The sequence below is a fragment of the Balaenoptera ricei genome, chromosome 7 (genome assembly GCF_028023285.1).
Source record: "Balaenoptera ricei isolate mBalRic1 chromosome 7, mBalRic1.hap2, whole genome shotgun sequence".
NCBI classification, from domain to species: domain Eukaryota; kingdom Metazoa; phylum Chordata; class Mammalia; order Artiodactyla; family Balaenopteridae; genus Balaenoptera; species Balaenoptera ricei.
The window spans coordinates 87,346,465-87,362,450 of NC_082645.1; the positions used below are offsets into that span (position 1 = coordinate 87,346,465).

Below are 15,986 nucleotides of genomic sequence, written 5' to 3' on the forward strand. Positions count from 1 at the left end.
AGAAAGCCCACGCACAGCAACGAAGACCCAATGCAGCCAAAAATAAATAAATTTATTAAAAAAAAAAATTCTGGGGACTTCCTTGGTGGTCCAGCCTTCCAATGCAGGGGATGCAGGTTCAATCCCTGGTCAGGGAACTAAAGATCCCACATGCCGCGGGGCAACTAAGTCCGTGTGCCGCAACTACTGAGCCTGTGCGCTCTAGAGCCTGTGCACCACAACTAGAGAGCCCGTGTGCCGCAACTACTGAGCCCGCACACTCTGGAGTCCAAACACCACAACTAGAGAGAAGCCCACGCACCGCAAGGAAAGATTCCGCATGCTGCAATGAAGATCCTACGTGCTGCAACTAAGACCTGACGCAGCCAAATAAATACATACATAAATAAATATTGTTAAAAATATTTTAAAAATTAAAAATAAAAATCTGGGGACTTCTTTGGTGGTCCAGTTGTTAAGACTCCGTGCTTCCATGGCAGGGGGCACGGGTTCAATCCCTGATCAGGAAACTAAGATCCCACATGCCACAAGGTGCAGCCAAAAAAAAAAAAAATCTGTTACAGTACACCTATGTTCATAGCAGTATTATTCACAACAGCTAAAATGTGGAAGCAACCCAAGTGTCCATCAATGAATGAATGGATAAGCAAAATGTGGTATGTACATAAAATGGAATATTATTCAGCCTTAAAAAGGAAATTCTGACCCATGCAACACAGATGAACCTTGAGGACATTATGCGAAATGAAATAAGCCAGTCACGAAAAGACAGATTCTGAATGATTCTACTTATATGAGGTACTTAGAGTAGTCAAAAATCACAGAGACAGAAAGTAGAATGATGGTTGCCAGAGGCTAAGGGGAAGGCAGAATGAGGGGTTATTAATTAATGGGCATAGACTTTCAGTTTTAAAAGATGAAAAGAGTTATGGAGACGGATGGTGGTGATGGTAGCACAACATTATTAATATATTTAATGTCACTGACTGTTCACTTAAAAACAAGATGGCAAATTTTATCACAATTTTAAAAATTAAAACAAAAACAAAACTATTAGAACATATCCATTTGTTCAAATATATGCTGGCTGCCTGCTATTTGCAGAATGTACTGCTTCCAGTCCTCAACTCCCCAAGTATTCCAAACCAAATCTGATATGGCTGGAGACACTTTTTTTTTTTAAAGAATGACAAAGCAGACTGGTACATGTTCTCTTACTTTATTAAATCTTACTAATATTCTTTAAGGAACAAACACACAGATGAGTAGGCTACAGTGAAGAAATCTTCTTTTTATAAGAGAGTTAAGAAGACATTAAAAGATAATTCCAGGTATTATCTTCAGTGGTGCTTCTTATCTTTTTTCTGGGACTCCAGGTAATAATATTCAGCCCCTACAGCTACCACAAATGCAGCAAATCCCCATTTGAATCCTTTTAATAATGCACCAACAAAGGAAACATTATTTGCAAAGCCACCCATGTATCTCCAAGCTTCATTGCTAGAGGAAAAAAAAGGGGAAAATTATATTCACATATGACTTACATACATTCATTGAGTAAAATATATTTGATTTCATCTTTCTAACAGACTTAAATGCAACCTTATATAAGATAATCTAAGTGGATCACAATAGGAATCTTTCTTTGGCATAAGATAATTAGATCTATATGCCCACATTTCGTACATGAAATACAAGAAAAAATACTTGATGATTTCATATTTCACAGTCATAGTACTCAGGATTTTACAGAATTCTCAAATGCAAGGCTCACCTTGGCCTATCCATCACAGGTCAGTTGTGTAGCTTTGCTCATACTAGTCATTACAGCTTCATGGAAAGAGGAAGTTAAGAGACCAGGGTATTAATCTTTGCTCTGCCATACTAGATACACAACTTAGGCTCGGCAAGTTACTTAACCTGTTGGGGTCTATTTCTTCTACTCAATAATGATTACTATTTACCTTATAGCATTATTATAAAGATTAAACAGAGTAATGTATGATGTATTTTGGCACAAAGAGTATGTAACACTTGATAATACTATTACTATTCAAGAGGATCATTGATTTTCCCTGTCATAGAAGCCGGAACTTTAGTAGACTAATTTCGTGCTCTGGCAATCATTCTTTTGAGTATCCTGAACAGAGAAGGAAACAAATCGGAGCGCTCTAGTGAAAAAAAGTCTTCTCTCGCAGGTAAGGATAAATGAGTGGAAAAAATCATGTTTTAAAGAACAAAACCCACTTAACTCTAAAAATCTGACTTATGAAAGCTAATCAAATCTAATTTAAGACACCAAAACCAGACAAAGACATTAGAAGAAAACTACAGATTAATATTCCTCATGAACATAGATGTAAATATTCTTAACAAAATTTTAGAAAATTGAGTCCAGCAATATTTAAAAGGATAACATATCACGATGAAGTAGAGTTTACCTCAAAAGAATGCAAGATTGGTATAACATCTGAAAATCAATAAAATTAACTCACCATATTAACAGAATAAAAAAAGAGGTGAGCATCTTAATAGATGTAGAGAAAGCATTTAACAAAATTCAACACCTATTAGTAACAATAACAATAATAATAGTAACTCATAGTAACCCAGGAATAGAAGAGAAATTCCTCAACTTGATGAAAGGCATCTCTGAACATCCCACAACTAACATTACACTTAATGATGAAAGACTGAATGCTTTCCCCATTAGTAATAAAGCTAGGATGTTCAAATACACCACTTTTATTCAACATTATACTAGTAGTGTTAGCCCATGCAATAATGCAAGAAAAAGAAATTAAAAGGTTATAGATCAAAAAAAAAATAACGTCTTTGTAGACGAAATGATCTACTATGAAGTAAATTCTAAGGAATCTGTAAGAAACATCTGCTAGAACTAAAAAGTGAATTTAGCAAGGTAACAAGATACAAATTCAATATATAAAAAGCAATTATATTTTTATATATTAGCAATGAACAATTGGAAATTGAAGTTTAAAAATACTGTTTACAATAGCATAAAAAATATGGAATAAGTCAGGATAAACTGAACAAAATATGTACAAGACTGTATGAACACTGCTGAGAAAATTAAAGAGGATCTAAACTGTCCATGGACTGGAAGACAATATTGTTAAGACAGCAGTTATCCTCAATTGAGCTAAAGATTCAAGGTGATCCCAATTAAATTCCAAGCAGGCTTTTTATAGAAACTGAAAAGCTCATTCTAAAATTTAAATATAAATACAAGAACTTGGAATAGCTAAAACAATTTTTTTTAAAAGTTGGACATCTTATTTTATACTACCTGATTTGAAGACAGTGTGGTATTGACATAAAATAGATATACTGATCAGGGTAACAGAAAAGAATCCAGAAATAGACTGTACAGATATTGTCAACTGACTTTTGACAATGGTATCAAAGTCAATTAATGGGGAAAGACAGTCTTTTAATATATGGTGCTAGAACAACTGGAGGTCCATATGCAAAAACATTAACCTTCATCCTTACCTCATATGACATAAAAATTAACTCAAATGGATCATATACCTCAATGTAAGAAAGAACACTATAAAAGCTTCCAGAAGAAGATTAGGAGAAAATCTTAGGATGCAAAAAGCACAAACCATAAAAGAAAAAAATGCTAAATTGGGACTTCAGCAAAATTTAAAACTCTTTGAAAGACATCATTAAGAAAATGAAAAGAGGGACTTCCGTGGTGACACAGCGGTTAAGAATCTGCCTGCCAATGCAGGGGACATGGGTTCAATCCCTGGTCCAGGAAGATCCCACATGCCGCAGAGCAAGTAAGCCTGTGCACCACAACTACTGAGCCTGTGCTCTAGAGCCTGCAAGCCACAACTGTTGAGCCTGTGTGCCACAACTACTGAAGCCTGCGCGCCTAGAGCCTGTGCTGTGCAACAAGAGAAGCCACCGAAATGAGAAGCCTGTGCACCGCAATGAAGAGTAGCCCCTGCTCGCCGCAATTAGAGAAAGACTGCGCGCAGCAACAAAGACCCAACGCAGCCAAAAATAAACAAACAAACAAACAAATAAATTTATTTAAAAAAAGAAAATGAAAAACATCTGCAAAACTTTTATCTGATAAAGGACTTATATTAAAAATATATAGACAACTCTTATAATTCAATAAAAGACAAACACTCTAATAAATAGAATGGGCAAAAGATCTGAATAAACATTGCACCAAAGAAAATATACAAATGACAAATAAGCATATGAAAAGATTCTCGTGATCTTCATTCTTCATGGAAATGCAAATTAAAACCCAAAGAGGTATTACTATTACATTCACTAGAATGGCTAAAATTAAAAGGCTGATAATACCAAGTACTGATGAGGACATTGAGCAACTGAAATTCTCATGCATTGTTGGTGGGAATGTAAAATGGTACAGCCACTTTGTATAACAGTTTGGCAGTTTTTTATTTAAAAAAATACACTTTTCAAATGATTCAGAAATCCCACTGTTAGATATTTACCCAAGAGAAATGCAAGCATATGTTCACACAGACTTGTACTTGAATGTTTAAAGCAACTTTGCTCATAATAGCCAAAAACTGGAAACAAGCCAGATGGCCATCAACTGGTGAACAGTAAACAAAATGAGGTATATGCATACAATGGAGTAGTACTCAGCAATAAAAAAGGAAGGAACTATGGATATAAGTTAACAATGAACATAAGTCTCAAAAGCACTATGATAAGTGAAAGTGGCCAGAACAAAAGACTACAGACTGTATGATTCTAATTGAAAAAGCAGATCAAGGGTTGCCAGGAACGAGGCGTAGGATAGCACTGAGTGCAAAGGATCATCAGGGAACTTTTTGGTATTCTAGAAATATTCTGCACCATGATTGTGGTGGTAGTCACGTAACTGCACACGTAACTGCACATATCTGTCAAAATTCATGGAATGATACACTTAAAGTGGGATGAATTTTACTGTATATAAGTGGTATTTTAATAAAGCTGATTTTAAAACTTAAATGTAAAAGGCCACTTTCAATGATTTTTTAAAAAAGAGAATACATTGAAAAGGAACATAGATACTGCTTCTCTAGGATAAGTTCTATTTAAATTATTTAATTATTCTTACCGGCCCCATGGATCCCTTAGCCCTCGTGCAGCCAGCTTCTCCTGGACAGTTTCTAATGGTGTCCCTTCTATAGTCCATTGTTTATAATCTGGAAGTTCCATTTTACTATGACCATGTTCATGTCCATGTCCATGGGCCATGTCTACAGGAAAAGATTAATTTAAGGGAGAAATACATATATTGTAGATATCAAATACCCAAGTTTACTATTTATGTTTTAAGGTAAAACATTTAAAGCTAATGTTTTAAAAAGAAAGGCAATATAAATACTTGAAAATTCTAAGCCAAGAAATTTTATAAAACAGTGTCTCTTTACATAACTAGTACATGTTCACAGTTTGGAAATATACATATGCAAAATATAAAAAAGAAAAATAATCGGTAATCCCATCACTAAGAGATAACCATTTGCTGTTTGGTTTCTTTCTTCATTATAATAATAGCAAATATTTATCATGCCCTATGTGCCAGGTGCACTATGATAAAGTGCTTTAACTGTCTTGACTCCACATTATTCCTAAAACAACTCTTTGAACTTAAATTACTATTATTATCCCCATTTTATAGATGAAGACAATGAGGCTCCAAGAAAGTAAGCAACTTTCTGAAGGTAACAAAAATAGTTAATGGTACAATTGGGTTTTGAACATTGCAGTTTCATTTCAGAGCCCTTGCTCCTAACTTTTAAGCAATACTGTTTCCTACTTTTCAGTCTTTCGTAATGCATGAATATCTATAACAAAAATGTTGTACATACTGTTTTGTTACGTGCTTTCTTCAGATGATTCTTTAAAAATGCAGTATTACTGTGGTTAATACATATGGATCACATGAACTTTTTCTGTAAAAAGCCACATAGTAAATATTTTAGGCTTTGTTGGCCAAGAGGTAAAATCAAGGTTATTATGTAGGTACTTTATATAACAGGAGAGAAAACAAATTTCCATAAATATTTATTGATAAAATTCAAAATATAACAACTGAGTATAATTTTTTATAATACAAGTCTTCTGATGAAAAAATGCAATTCCTTTTTGGGGGGATAACATTTTGCTTAACTGGGTCTCAAAGTTTAGTGTTCCTTAGTATCAAATTGATTGCAAATGTTCATCTGTAAAAACCCTTCTTAACTCATTGGCCACATAAAAACAGGCAATGGGTTGAATTTGGCCAGCAGGCTGTAGCTTGCTAACTCTTTTTTTTTTTTAATAAATAAATGTATTTATTTATTTATTTTTGGCTGCATTGGGTCTTCATTGTTGTGCACGGGCTTTCTCTAGTTGCGGGGAGGGAGGGCTACTCTTCGTCACAGTGCGTGGGCTTCTCACTGCAGTGGCTTCTCTTTTTGCAGAGCACAGGCTCTAGGTGCATGGGCTTCAGTAGCTGTGGCTCGCGGGCTCTAGAGCGCAGGCTCAGTAGTTGTGGCTCACAGGCTTAACTGCTCCGCAGCATGTGGGATCTTCCTGGACCAGGGCTCGAACCCACGTTCCCTGCATTAGCAGGCGGATTCTTAACCACTGCGTCACCAGGGAAGTCCCTAGTTTGCTAACTCTTGATGTAGATCAACAGAGACTTTTTTTTTTTAATTTTTATTGAAATATAGTTGAGCTACAATGTTGTGTTAGTTTCATGTGTACAGCAAACTGATTCAGATAATACATATATTAAGTATAAGTATTCTTTTTTTTCTAACATTCTCTTCCGTTAACAGAGTCCTTAGGACCCCTTTTTAATCGATAAATTTGCTTTAATAAAATATGTCCCCAATGGGTATATAAATATTTCAGTTTTCTAGTGTTACTTTTATAGATAATACAAAAATAAACTTGAGCTCAGTCCCCAGTTATATTGTTATGAATTTCGAATTAACAGGGTATGAATTAACAATGCTATACTGTAATTTGTATAAGGTTAGCAGTAGCAATTCTATAATCACTGCTTTCCAGAAATAAAACCAAACCAAATGATTATTACCATTTTGTCTGCATTTATAACTATAAACAAGTCCAATAATAAGGCAGGATTCTTACACTGAATTTTAGAAGACAGAGGTAATTATTAGATAGTGTATACTAAAGACACATTATGTGAAGTGCTCATTTCATTAAACAATAGTTCCCAGAATATGGGGGACAAAACTGTACATAGTAATTTTGACAAATTAGCCAACACTTAATATTTTTATTTATAGACATGTTAAGATATCAAAAAACACTATGTTGATGATTTTCACATTTAGAAGAGAATAAAAATGAATACCTACCAAACACAAGTTAAAACTACAACATTCACAACTTTGAATGAAACATTTAATCCATTATTTCATTATTATTTGGTGGATTCAATAATATAAAGGAAACAAATTATGGTTTCAGATTTCAGTCTGACTTTTGAGATTCAATACCTTATCACAAAAGAAAGACTTCTAGAAGCATTTAATTATAATGATAAAGTGTTGGCTTCTTCTAACTATGTTTTCCAAAAAATATTTTTTAAATAATGTTTCATTCCAAAAATCTTTAGATTACAAGAAAACCCTTATTTTGGCAAATGTCAATTCTAGAACATTAAACGTACTTGAGTATCAATGTACTTGGAAGAGAATACAAAACAAAGGTCAAAAATTTTTGACTAAATAGCTTGATTTTGAAAATGAAAATTGAAATATTACCATGGTATGAAGGCTATTTCAAAGTTACAATACTACTATGCTCAAAATATTAAGTAATTTGGAAGATATATCTTTGAAAAAAAAAAAAAACCATGAAAGTATACCTATACTCATTTCTCCTAAACAAATTTCCGTTAATAAATTCAATGTATTTTCTCTTCTATCTAATTAAAATATTTCAGTAAGAGTCCCTTCATAGGCATTTACTAAATATTTTAATGACTTTTCAAGAAGAACAAAAAGTTGAACAACACTATTTTTAGGGAAGCTTCATTTTCTCTTAAAAATTATTTCTACTTCAGAATAGCCATAAATCAAACAATGATATCCTGATCACTTGAAGGAAGAGTTTGGAATCCTACTGAAGTGCACTTTGGTTCTGTACAGATCTGGCATCAAACCCTGAATGCACCATTAATAGCTATAAAATCCTGTGCAAATCATTTAAATCTTGCTCAACTTCAGTTTCTTCATATAACATGAGGTTAAAACCTACCTTGCAAGATTGTGAAAATTGGGGAAAACACATTGTGATGATGTGCCTTCCACTGTCACACCCAGGTGGTAAGAATGTGATTTAACAAAACCACTGTAAAAAACTGCTTGGTATGACCTAGAAAAGTTAAACGTTTGAATATCTTACGGCCTAGCAATTCTAGTCATAGGTACTGTATATATACTCTAGATCTGCACTGTCCAATACAGTAGCCACTAGCTCCCTAAATGTGGCCTATGCAACTGGGGAACTAAAAATTTTTATTTAATTTTAATTAATTTAAATTTCAAAACGGATTTTCAAACCAGTTATTGGAAAATTTTTAAGTGTGTTTGGTACAAACTGGGCATGCAAAGCTGCTTTATCAACTGTAAATTTTATGAAATATAAATGCAGATCAAGTGTTTGCATTTATGAAAACAGCGTATTCTGTAAAACACATCACTTTTGAAGACAGCATGAAGAAAATGTAAAATATTTCATTACTAACTTTTAATACTGATTACACCTTAAAATGATAATATTTTGAATATATACACTCGGTTAGATAAAATACATTATTAAAATTAATTTTATGTTTCTTTTTACCTTTTTAATATGGCTACTAGAAAATTTTAAATAACATATGCGGTTTGTATTACATTTGCACTAGACAGCACTGCTCTAGAGAAACTCTTGCATCTGTATAACAGATATATTTTATAATCAACAGGCAAATGGATAAGGACTTCCCTGGTGGCGCAGTGGTTAAGAATCTGCCTGCCAGTGCAGGGGACACGGGTTCGAGCCCTGGTCCAGGAAGATCCCACATGCCATGCAACCACGCCCGTGCACCACAACTAATGAGCCTGCACTTTAGAGTCCGCAAGCCACAACTACTGGAGCCTGCGTGCTGCAACTACTGAAGCCCACGCACCTAGAGCCCACGCTCCACAATAAGGGAAGCCACCATGATGAGAAGCCCACACACCGCAACAAAGAGTAGCCCCGGCTTGCCACAACTGGAGAAAGCCCGCGTGCAGCAACGAGGACACAACGCAGCCAAAAAAAAAAAAAAAAAGAATGCAAGAGAATCAGGTGGAAAAACTGTTAAAATAAAAATTCAACAAAAATGCCAAACACACGATGAAAAAAAAAGAATCTCTGTAGCCATATTATTTATGCTAGCCCCAAACTGTAAACAACTCAAATGTCCAACTATGGAATGGATTAATTATGGAATATTACACGATAAAAACAACATGCAAAAGTATGAATGAATTTCACAAACATAAGAATGAGCAAGGGTGAGTCAGAAAAAAATACACACTTTGAATCCCATTTATATAAATGGAAAAACCTAACAATTCATTTTCTAGGAAAAAAATTTAAGTGAAACAAGTAAATGATTATTACAAGTTAGGATGCTGGTTACCTCTTGCTGGAGGAGATGGAATCACACAAACTCATTCAGGGAGCTTCTAAGGCAGTGTTTTTCAACGTATTGTAATTACTGTACCCCAAAAGCTCTTCTTAAGATCTTTTTTTCCCCCTAATCATGTTCTCACCCTACCCCTCCACATGAAAATTTAATACCACAGTTTATGTACTATGGCTCTTTGGAGCGCCACAAATTATTGTATTATCTAAGGGTTTTTTTGCCCTCTCACCCCCACCCAACAAGAACCAGTTTTTACCTCCTTAAAAGGCAATCACCTCTGTTGAGAATGCATATTTAAGTTTTTGGCAATGCTTTATTTCCTAACCTGAGGGGTGGTGATCAAGTGTTTGCTTAATTATAATTCTTAAAAATGTACTTACGTTTTATACAGCCTTCTGTTATGTATACTTCACAATAAAAACTAAAATTAGATAAAGTGACTTAAATCGTGCCAAGGACTCAACAAGAGGTGATTATTTCCCTTTCAGAGCTTTTCAAACAAGAACAGCAAGGAAATAAGTTCAACAAGGAAAGAACATGTAATCATGAATTTTTTTTTCACCTCCTTCTATCTACCTATGTTTGGAGTGAACCTACAAGTTCAAGTTTGGTGGATATTAACCTCCACAAACGAGAGCTGGCTCTAGTACAGGAACAGTGTTGGCGTACTTTCCCTGAGAAGGAAATAAAAGGGTAATGCCGCTTACACTATATGTAATTTCACAGTTTACCGAAGACTTTGAAGTATATATTCCAATTTCTCCTCATTTAAAAAATTGTACCATAAGAACATTACAAAATAAAAGACAAATTAACTGTTTTCCCCTTTAGTGTCCCTTCCAGTCCCTGTATCCGCGTATATGCAATTTAATAGTAATCACACTAAAAATTGATGTGATTTTGTACCCTTTTAACATTGTGTCATAAACTTTAATACCAGAAAAATCTTATTTAAAACTGTACTATACATGCTCGTGAGGCAGGCATTACAAGTATTCCTATTTTACAAATTTTCGATTTGAGTGCGGTTGTGCCTTCATTCGACTCAAAGGTAAACCAAAAAACACGGGGCGGGGGGTGCTGCGGGTGACACAGAAGGAAAAAAAGCATCTGGAGTTAACAACCACAGTGATCCTCACAGCATCCTTCTACAACCACCCCTCACTACCCCAGGACTTCATAGTTCTCTCCTGCTAGTTCTTCGATCTCCTTCCCTCTTGAGCTACTCATTCTCATCATCCTTCTCTATTTAGTCTCTCCTTTTCGACAATCCCCGGAGTAGAGTCTCATTCTCATTCCCGATCAAGAGATCTACCACCAGCTCCCCTATTTACCTGACAACAATCTGACCTCTCAGGACACTCAAGATTCAACCCGCCAGCCGGAGGCAACCGGAAACGGAAGTTGTCACCTCGAGTACCTTACGGCAGGAAAGCAGAGGAGAAATTTAACATTCTGGTCCTGGGTCACAGATTCCTGGACCAGGTGGAGGTGACATGAAGGAGGCTGGAACTGGACATTTTCCCCGCACATCTGTGCATCCGGAGTCTGACCGAGGTAAGAGAAACTGTGGAAGACAGAGGGCGGGGTAGAGGCGACGTGGTCCTTGCTCGGAGACCGGAATCTTTAGACTCTGCACAGGGGCAGGGCCGCGGGCATACTGCTGCCAATCAGCGGTGCTGTTGTTGGAGCGTGGAATCACCCAATGGGAGGGCCGGTTGTTTCGCTGCAGTTGGCAGGCTGCTGCGGGAGGCGGTGGCGGTAAGAAGCCGGAGGCAGAGGGGTGACAGGTAGGCGGCGGCGCTGTCTCTGGGGGACGCGGAGTGCCAGATAGGAGGGATTTTCTTCTTCTCCGGCTACAAGAACTATAGAGGGGATCTGCCGAGGGTGGTCTGGGAAGGCGGTAGCCGGAGTGTTGGGTGTTGGTGGTTTCGGAACCTCTAGGAGACTAGCAGCTTGGGAGGGTCGTGAGGAGAAGGCAGCCGAGGCGGGTGGAGGCTGAGCCCTGCGGGGCGACGTAGGGGCCTCAGGCGTGGGGGGCTGCGGTGGCGCCGGCGGAGACGGGAGAGAGGCCGGAGCAAGACGGCGTCGTGAGGGCTGGAAGAATTCCTTGCACGGAGCTCCGAGAGAGAAGAGGACGCGCGGCATTGCAGGCACCTGAGAGAAATCCTAGGGCTTGCTTCTTCTTAGGGCCGTTTCTCAGGGTGGGAACGGAGGAAGCGGAGAAGAAAGATATTTATTGGCGGCCAGATCCTTGACACTCTTCGTAGCTGTATATTATGTAATCCTTGGCCGTTATTTACCCAAACAACCAGGTTGCCCCTCCTGGAAGAGGAGGTCTTGCAACCCCTTGATGTGTGAGGATAGTTTTTTCGTTGGTTTGACTGTTTTATACCCCGGCAGGCTCTGTGGGCGAAGAAGCATGAAGGATAGAGTAGTCACGAAGAGCTTATCCCAAATATGGACTTGGGTTGAGAGATGTGTTAGTCTGAGATGAGCGTGGCCAGGTTCACGTTTTGTAGTTCGTGAATGTATTTGTTTTGAGGGTCAAGGCTGACTACAAATCTTTTTTTTTTTCTTTTAATCTTCAGGAAAGTGGAGACCCTCAAAAATCTATAGTAGGAGGTAAGTGCAAGTTGGAAAATGACTAGAAAATTAGTTGGTAGATTTTACCCCCTAAATATTGTGGATGTTAGAGACTGTGAAAATTAGGTGGTGGTCTGATTTTGGTGGGGGGAGAGTCGTCTTTTTAGGTAATTTGCTCTATGAGTCTGAGAAACCAGTTTGAATTATTTATTTCTTAGGTTTAAAAAGTATGTTCTCTGAACCTCTCCGGTAGAGGTAAAATGTATTTAAAGACATAATTAATTGTAGATTATCATGTTTTTTCTAAGTTTTTATAATTCATTATTTGTACAATGAAATACAGAATTAAAATAGGAATTCCATTCTGTGTGTATTATGGAATGACAGACTACATTAAAAACTTGATTTCATAACTCACTGGAAAGCAGTTTTAAAGGAAGTGTTATAAACTTCTAAAATGTGAGCTGATTGAAATGTTGCCTTTAGCTTAGAAGATAAAGACTCATATAGTATTTATTAGCAAGTGTATCATTTTCCTGAGCTTATTTTAATACTGCATGTCAAAAAAACTTTCTAAAATGTGATTTTTTTTCTATTATTGATCATTTATATTAGTGTATCCCAGAAACTAAATTGAAAAAAATTTTTTTCCCACATGTCATTTGGTAAAGAGAGCTGGATCATTAGAGTTTGTTCTGAAATGTTTAGCATACTGAGATATTTATCAGTGTTTCAGATAAAAATTTTGATAATTGGTGTTTCATTCTTGGTCGTTTTATCTTTTGGCAAGAATAGTACTCTCAGTCCAAAGAACAGTTCTGCTTCTGTGTTTTAGGTGCAGTTCTGTAGTGTGAGTACCTGTGAACAAACCTCGTGCTTTCATGCAGGGTATATGTGTCTCTGTGTGTGTATGTATGTGTTTTTTCTTATTATGTAACCAGCCTACTAGAGTTGTCTTAGAGAACTAATGGCTGATTTTGAATGGCCAGTAGGTGTCCTTGTAGAATGCAATAAAATTGAACATTCAGTAGGAAATTACCAAGTGATTTAAGGAATGCTAGTCCAAATTAGAATATAATAATAATTGGCTGATTATTTATACATCATTAGAAATTCTGTTTTCTGGTACATTTCAGTACTGTTTATAAGGAATTTGAAACAATGGCTGTAAAGAAGTATGATCGTTTGCCCTAAAATGGACCTTGAAAACTTGTTTTTTAATACAACTCTTAAGCTATCTTGACATGCGATATGGATTTAGGATTGTTTGATTGTTTTTTAATACAGTTTTGTCATCTTATTGTAGTTTATTAGGTTCTAGAATGGTTAAGATTTTCAGCTTGACTGAATTTTGTCATAGAAAAATCAATACTACATAACGAAAAACTAAAATGATAAAACATGGGCAGAAAGTCTCCAAACAAATTAACAACTGCACAAAATAATACTTTGTTATTGTTCTTTTAATGCTTTGTTATGTTCTTTTAAAGAATAGAGGAATTTTTGTCTTTTCTTTTTCTGTGGCTTAGTTTTTTTGATGTCCCAAATAGCTTCTTTTTACATTTTTATCTGACTGGTAGACAGTGTGCTTTTCTCAGAATGATGAACTGAACATTTGTCATTGTCTAAAATATATAATGGATTCTGGAGGGAGCTGGCACAGAAAGATTACTGCTGCCATTAGTACAGCCCCTTACCTGCAGAGCTTTCTGCTGTGCTCTTATCACTTTGTAGCTCTGCTCCTTTTGCCTGCTGTTGATACAATGTTAAAAAATAGAGTTGGACCTAATTCAGGCATTCTCCATAAAAGTGAGTAACTCCAAGAGAGTTACATGTATATCAGAATAATCTAGGAGTTAAAAAACAAAAAGCACACATGCATATCCGTTATATCATCTCCACTTCCCTGCAGAATCTTAGTGGTAGGGGGAATATGAAGGGAGGCAGATATATTTTGAAGGAAAAAAAAATCCCCTGGATGATATGGTTTATGACGGGCTTCTACTTGAGAATCATTGATCTAATTCAAGGCTCTCACACTGTGGTGTGAACCAGAACAGTAGTTTTAGCTTGAGAAAAAGGGCTCCTAAATCTATCAATATATTATAGCTCAATAAATTTTCACCATTTAATGTCATAGCTGAGATGATGGATTGTCTAACCAGGAGCTAAAGTTGCCAGAAATAAAAATTGTGCTGAATGTTTTGGTTGGGATTACTTTTTACTTGGCACTTAGCTGCTTTACATAAACCAAGCTAATCTCTTTTATAATTCAGACCTGTGCTTTGCACAGATATTTACTTGTACTTGTTCTCTCAATGTCTCTGAAAGCTATCTAGTACTAAATTAAACTAGAATTGGAAAATAAGAATTGGAAGTTTTCTTGATAAAAGGTTTTTTTTTTGCAATATTGCTATGATATGATGAAGGTATACATTTATCTTTTTGTAAACAAATAATATATATTAAAGCTTGAAATTGTGAATGTGTTGACTTTGATACAGGTCCTGTTTAGAAATTCATGGTTCATTCTTATGAATCCTAGACTTTCTGTTTGGTTATTTGTCTGCCATGGAGACAATTACGAGAAAAAGTAAATGAGTAGACTTTAATTTTGGAGAAAGGAGTAAAAAACTCAATTATGTAATATATTAAGGGTGTGACTTTGATTACTTATGGGATTATAGTTCTTTCTAAGTTTGAAATACAACTGCCAAAAATGTGGTCATAAAATATGGTAAGTGGCACTTAAATTGTTAAATGGCAAAGCATGGATTACATAATAGTTATTTTGTTCTATTCCAAAAACTGAACTTCAAAAAAGGTTAGAATCAAACTTATATATCACTTTTGTCATTATGAATCCTTGGCTTTTTTTCATTGAGGTATAATTGACATTATCCGTTGACTCTTTTTTTTTCTTCAATTTTATTTATTTATTTGCATGGGTTTTCTCTAGTTGTGGCGAGTGGGGGTTACTCTTCGTTGCGGTGTGCGGGCTTCTCATTGCAGTGGCTTCTCTTGTTGTGGAGCACGGGCTCTAGGCGTACTGGCTTCAGTAGTTGTGGCACACCGGCTCAGTAGTTGTGGCTCGTGGGCTCAGTACTTGTGGCTTGCAGGCTCTAGAGCGCAGGCTCAGTAGTTGTGGTGCACGAACTTAGTTGCTCTGTGGCATGTGGGATCTTCCCGGACCAGGGCTTGAACCCGTGTCCCCTGAATTGGCAGGCAGATTCTTAACCACTGTGCCACCAGGGATGTCCCTATTCCTTGACTCTTGATATTGCTTGCTTCTTATTTAGCTACTAAGGTTTGTCAGTTTACCTCCTTAAATTCCTTTCCCCATATATTTTTTTGAAAAATGGGTGGAGGGAGTTGGATGCTGAGCGAGGAGTGAAACTTATGCTTTTTACATATTCTTTTGTACTGAGGCTTAATTATTTTTGTTTGTTTGTTTGTTTGTTTACTGGACATTTTAGAGCGGTTTTAGGTTCACAGCAAAATTGAGTAGAAAGGACAGAGATTTCCCATAAACCCTCTCACATATGCATAGACCACCCCCCCCATTATCAATATCTCCCACAGAGTAGTACATTTGTCACAATTGATGAGCCTATGTTGACACATTATCACCCGAAGTTCATAGTCTACATTAGGGTTCAGTTTTGGTGTTGTACATTGTATGGGTTTG

At 36.3% G+C, this 15,986-nt stretch overlaps 2 protein-coding genes across 6 annotated transcripts in view; one reads left to right on the forward strand and one right to left on the reverse strand.

Moving 5' to 3' along the window:
- Positions 1-1,203: 1,203 nt before the first annotated feature.
- On the reverse strand, positions 1,204-11,314 carry NDUFB3 (NADH:ubiquinone oxidoreductase subunit B3). 3 transcript variants are annotated; one of them, XM_059927351.1, is made up of 4 exons: positions 11,047-11,309; positions 5,883-5,966; positions 5,126-5,267; positions 1,204-1,500 (listed from the first exon to the last, which is right to left on the reverse strand). In XM_059927351.1, the coding sequence occupies exons 3-4, from the start codon at positions 5,263-5,265 to the stop codon at positions 1,341-1,343; spliced, it is 300 nt and encodes a 99-aa protein (XP_059783334.1). In that variant the 5' UTR covers positions 5,266-5,267; positions 5,883-5,966; positions 11,047-11,309; the 3' UTR covers positions 1,204-1,340. The 3 variants fall into 3 exon arrangements, with proteins under 3 accessions (XP_059783334.1, XP_059783335.1, XP_059783336.1); XM_059927352.1 differs by lacking the exon at positions 11,047-11,309 and adding an exon at positions 9,707-9,803; XM_059927353.1 differs by lacking the exon at positions 5,883-5,966 and having other exon boundaries at positions 11,047-11,314.
- Positions 11,315-11,428: 114 nt separating this feature from the next.
- HYCC2 (hyccin PI4KA lipid kinase complex subunit 2) overlaps positions 11,429-15,986 on the forward strand; it is a 71,415-nt gene continuing 66,857 nt past the window's right edge. For 2 of the 3 annotated variants that reach the window (XM_059928464.1, XM_059928466.1), the window contains exons 1-2: positions 11,429-11,502; positions 12,304-12,337. The gene's annotated coding sequence lies outside the window, so the exon portion shown is untranslated. The remainder of the gene's footprint in view (positions 11,503-12,303; positions 12,338-15,986) is intronic. The other variant, XM_059928465.1, reaches the window with a different exon arrangement.

Bases quoted from the DNA above. Each gene is read 5' to 3' on its own strand.
- NDUFB3 (XM_059927353.1), bottom strand. From the start codon at position 5,265: ATGGCCCATGGACATGGACATGAACATGGTCATAGTAAAATGGAACTT. The intron at 1,501-5,125 runs GTAAGAATAATT...TTTTTCCTCTAG, and splicing joins CTAAGGGATCCATGGGGCCG to CAATGAAGCTTGGAGATACA.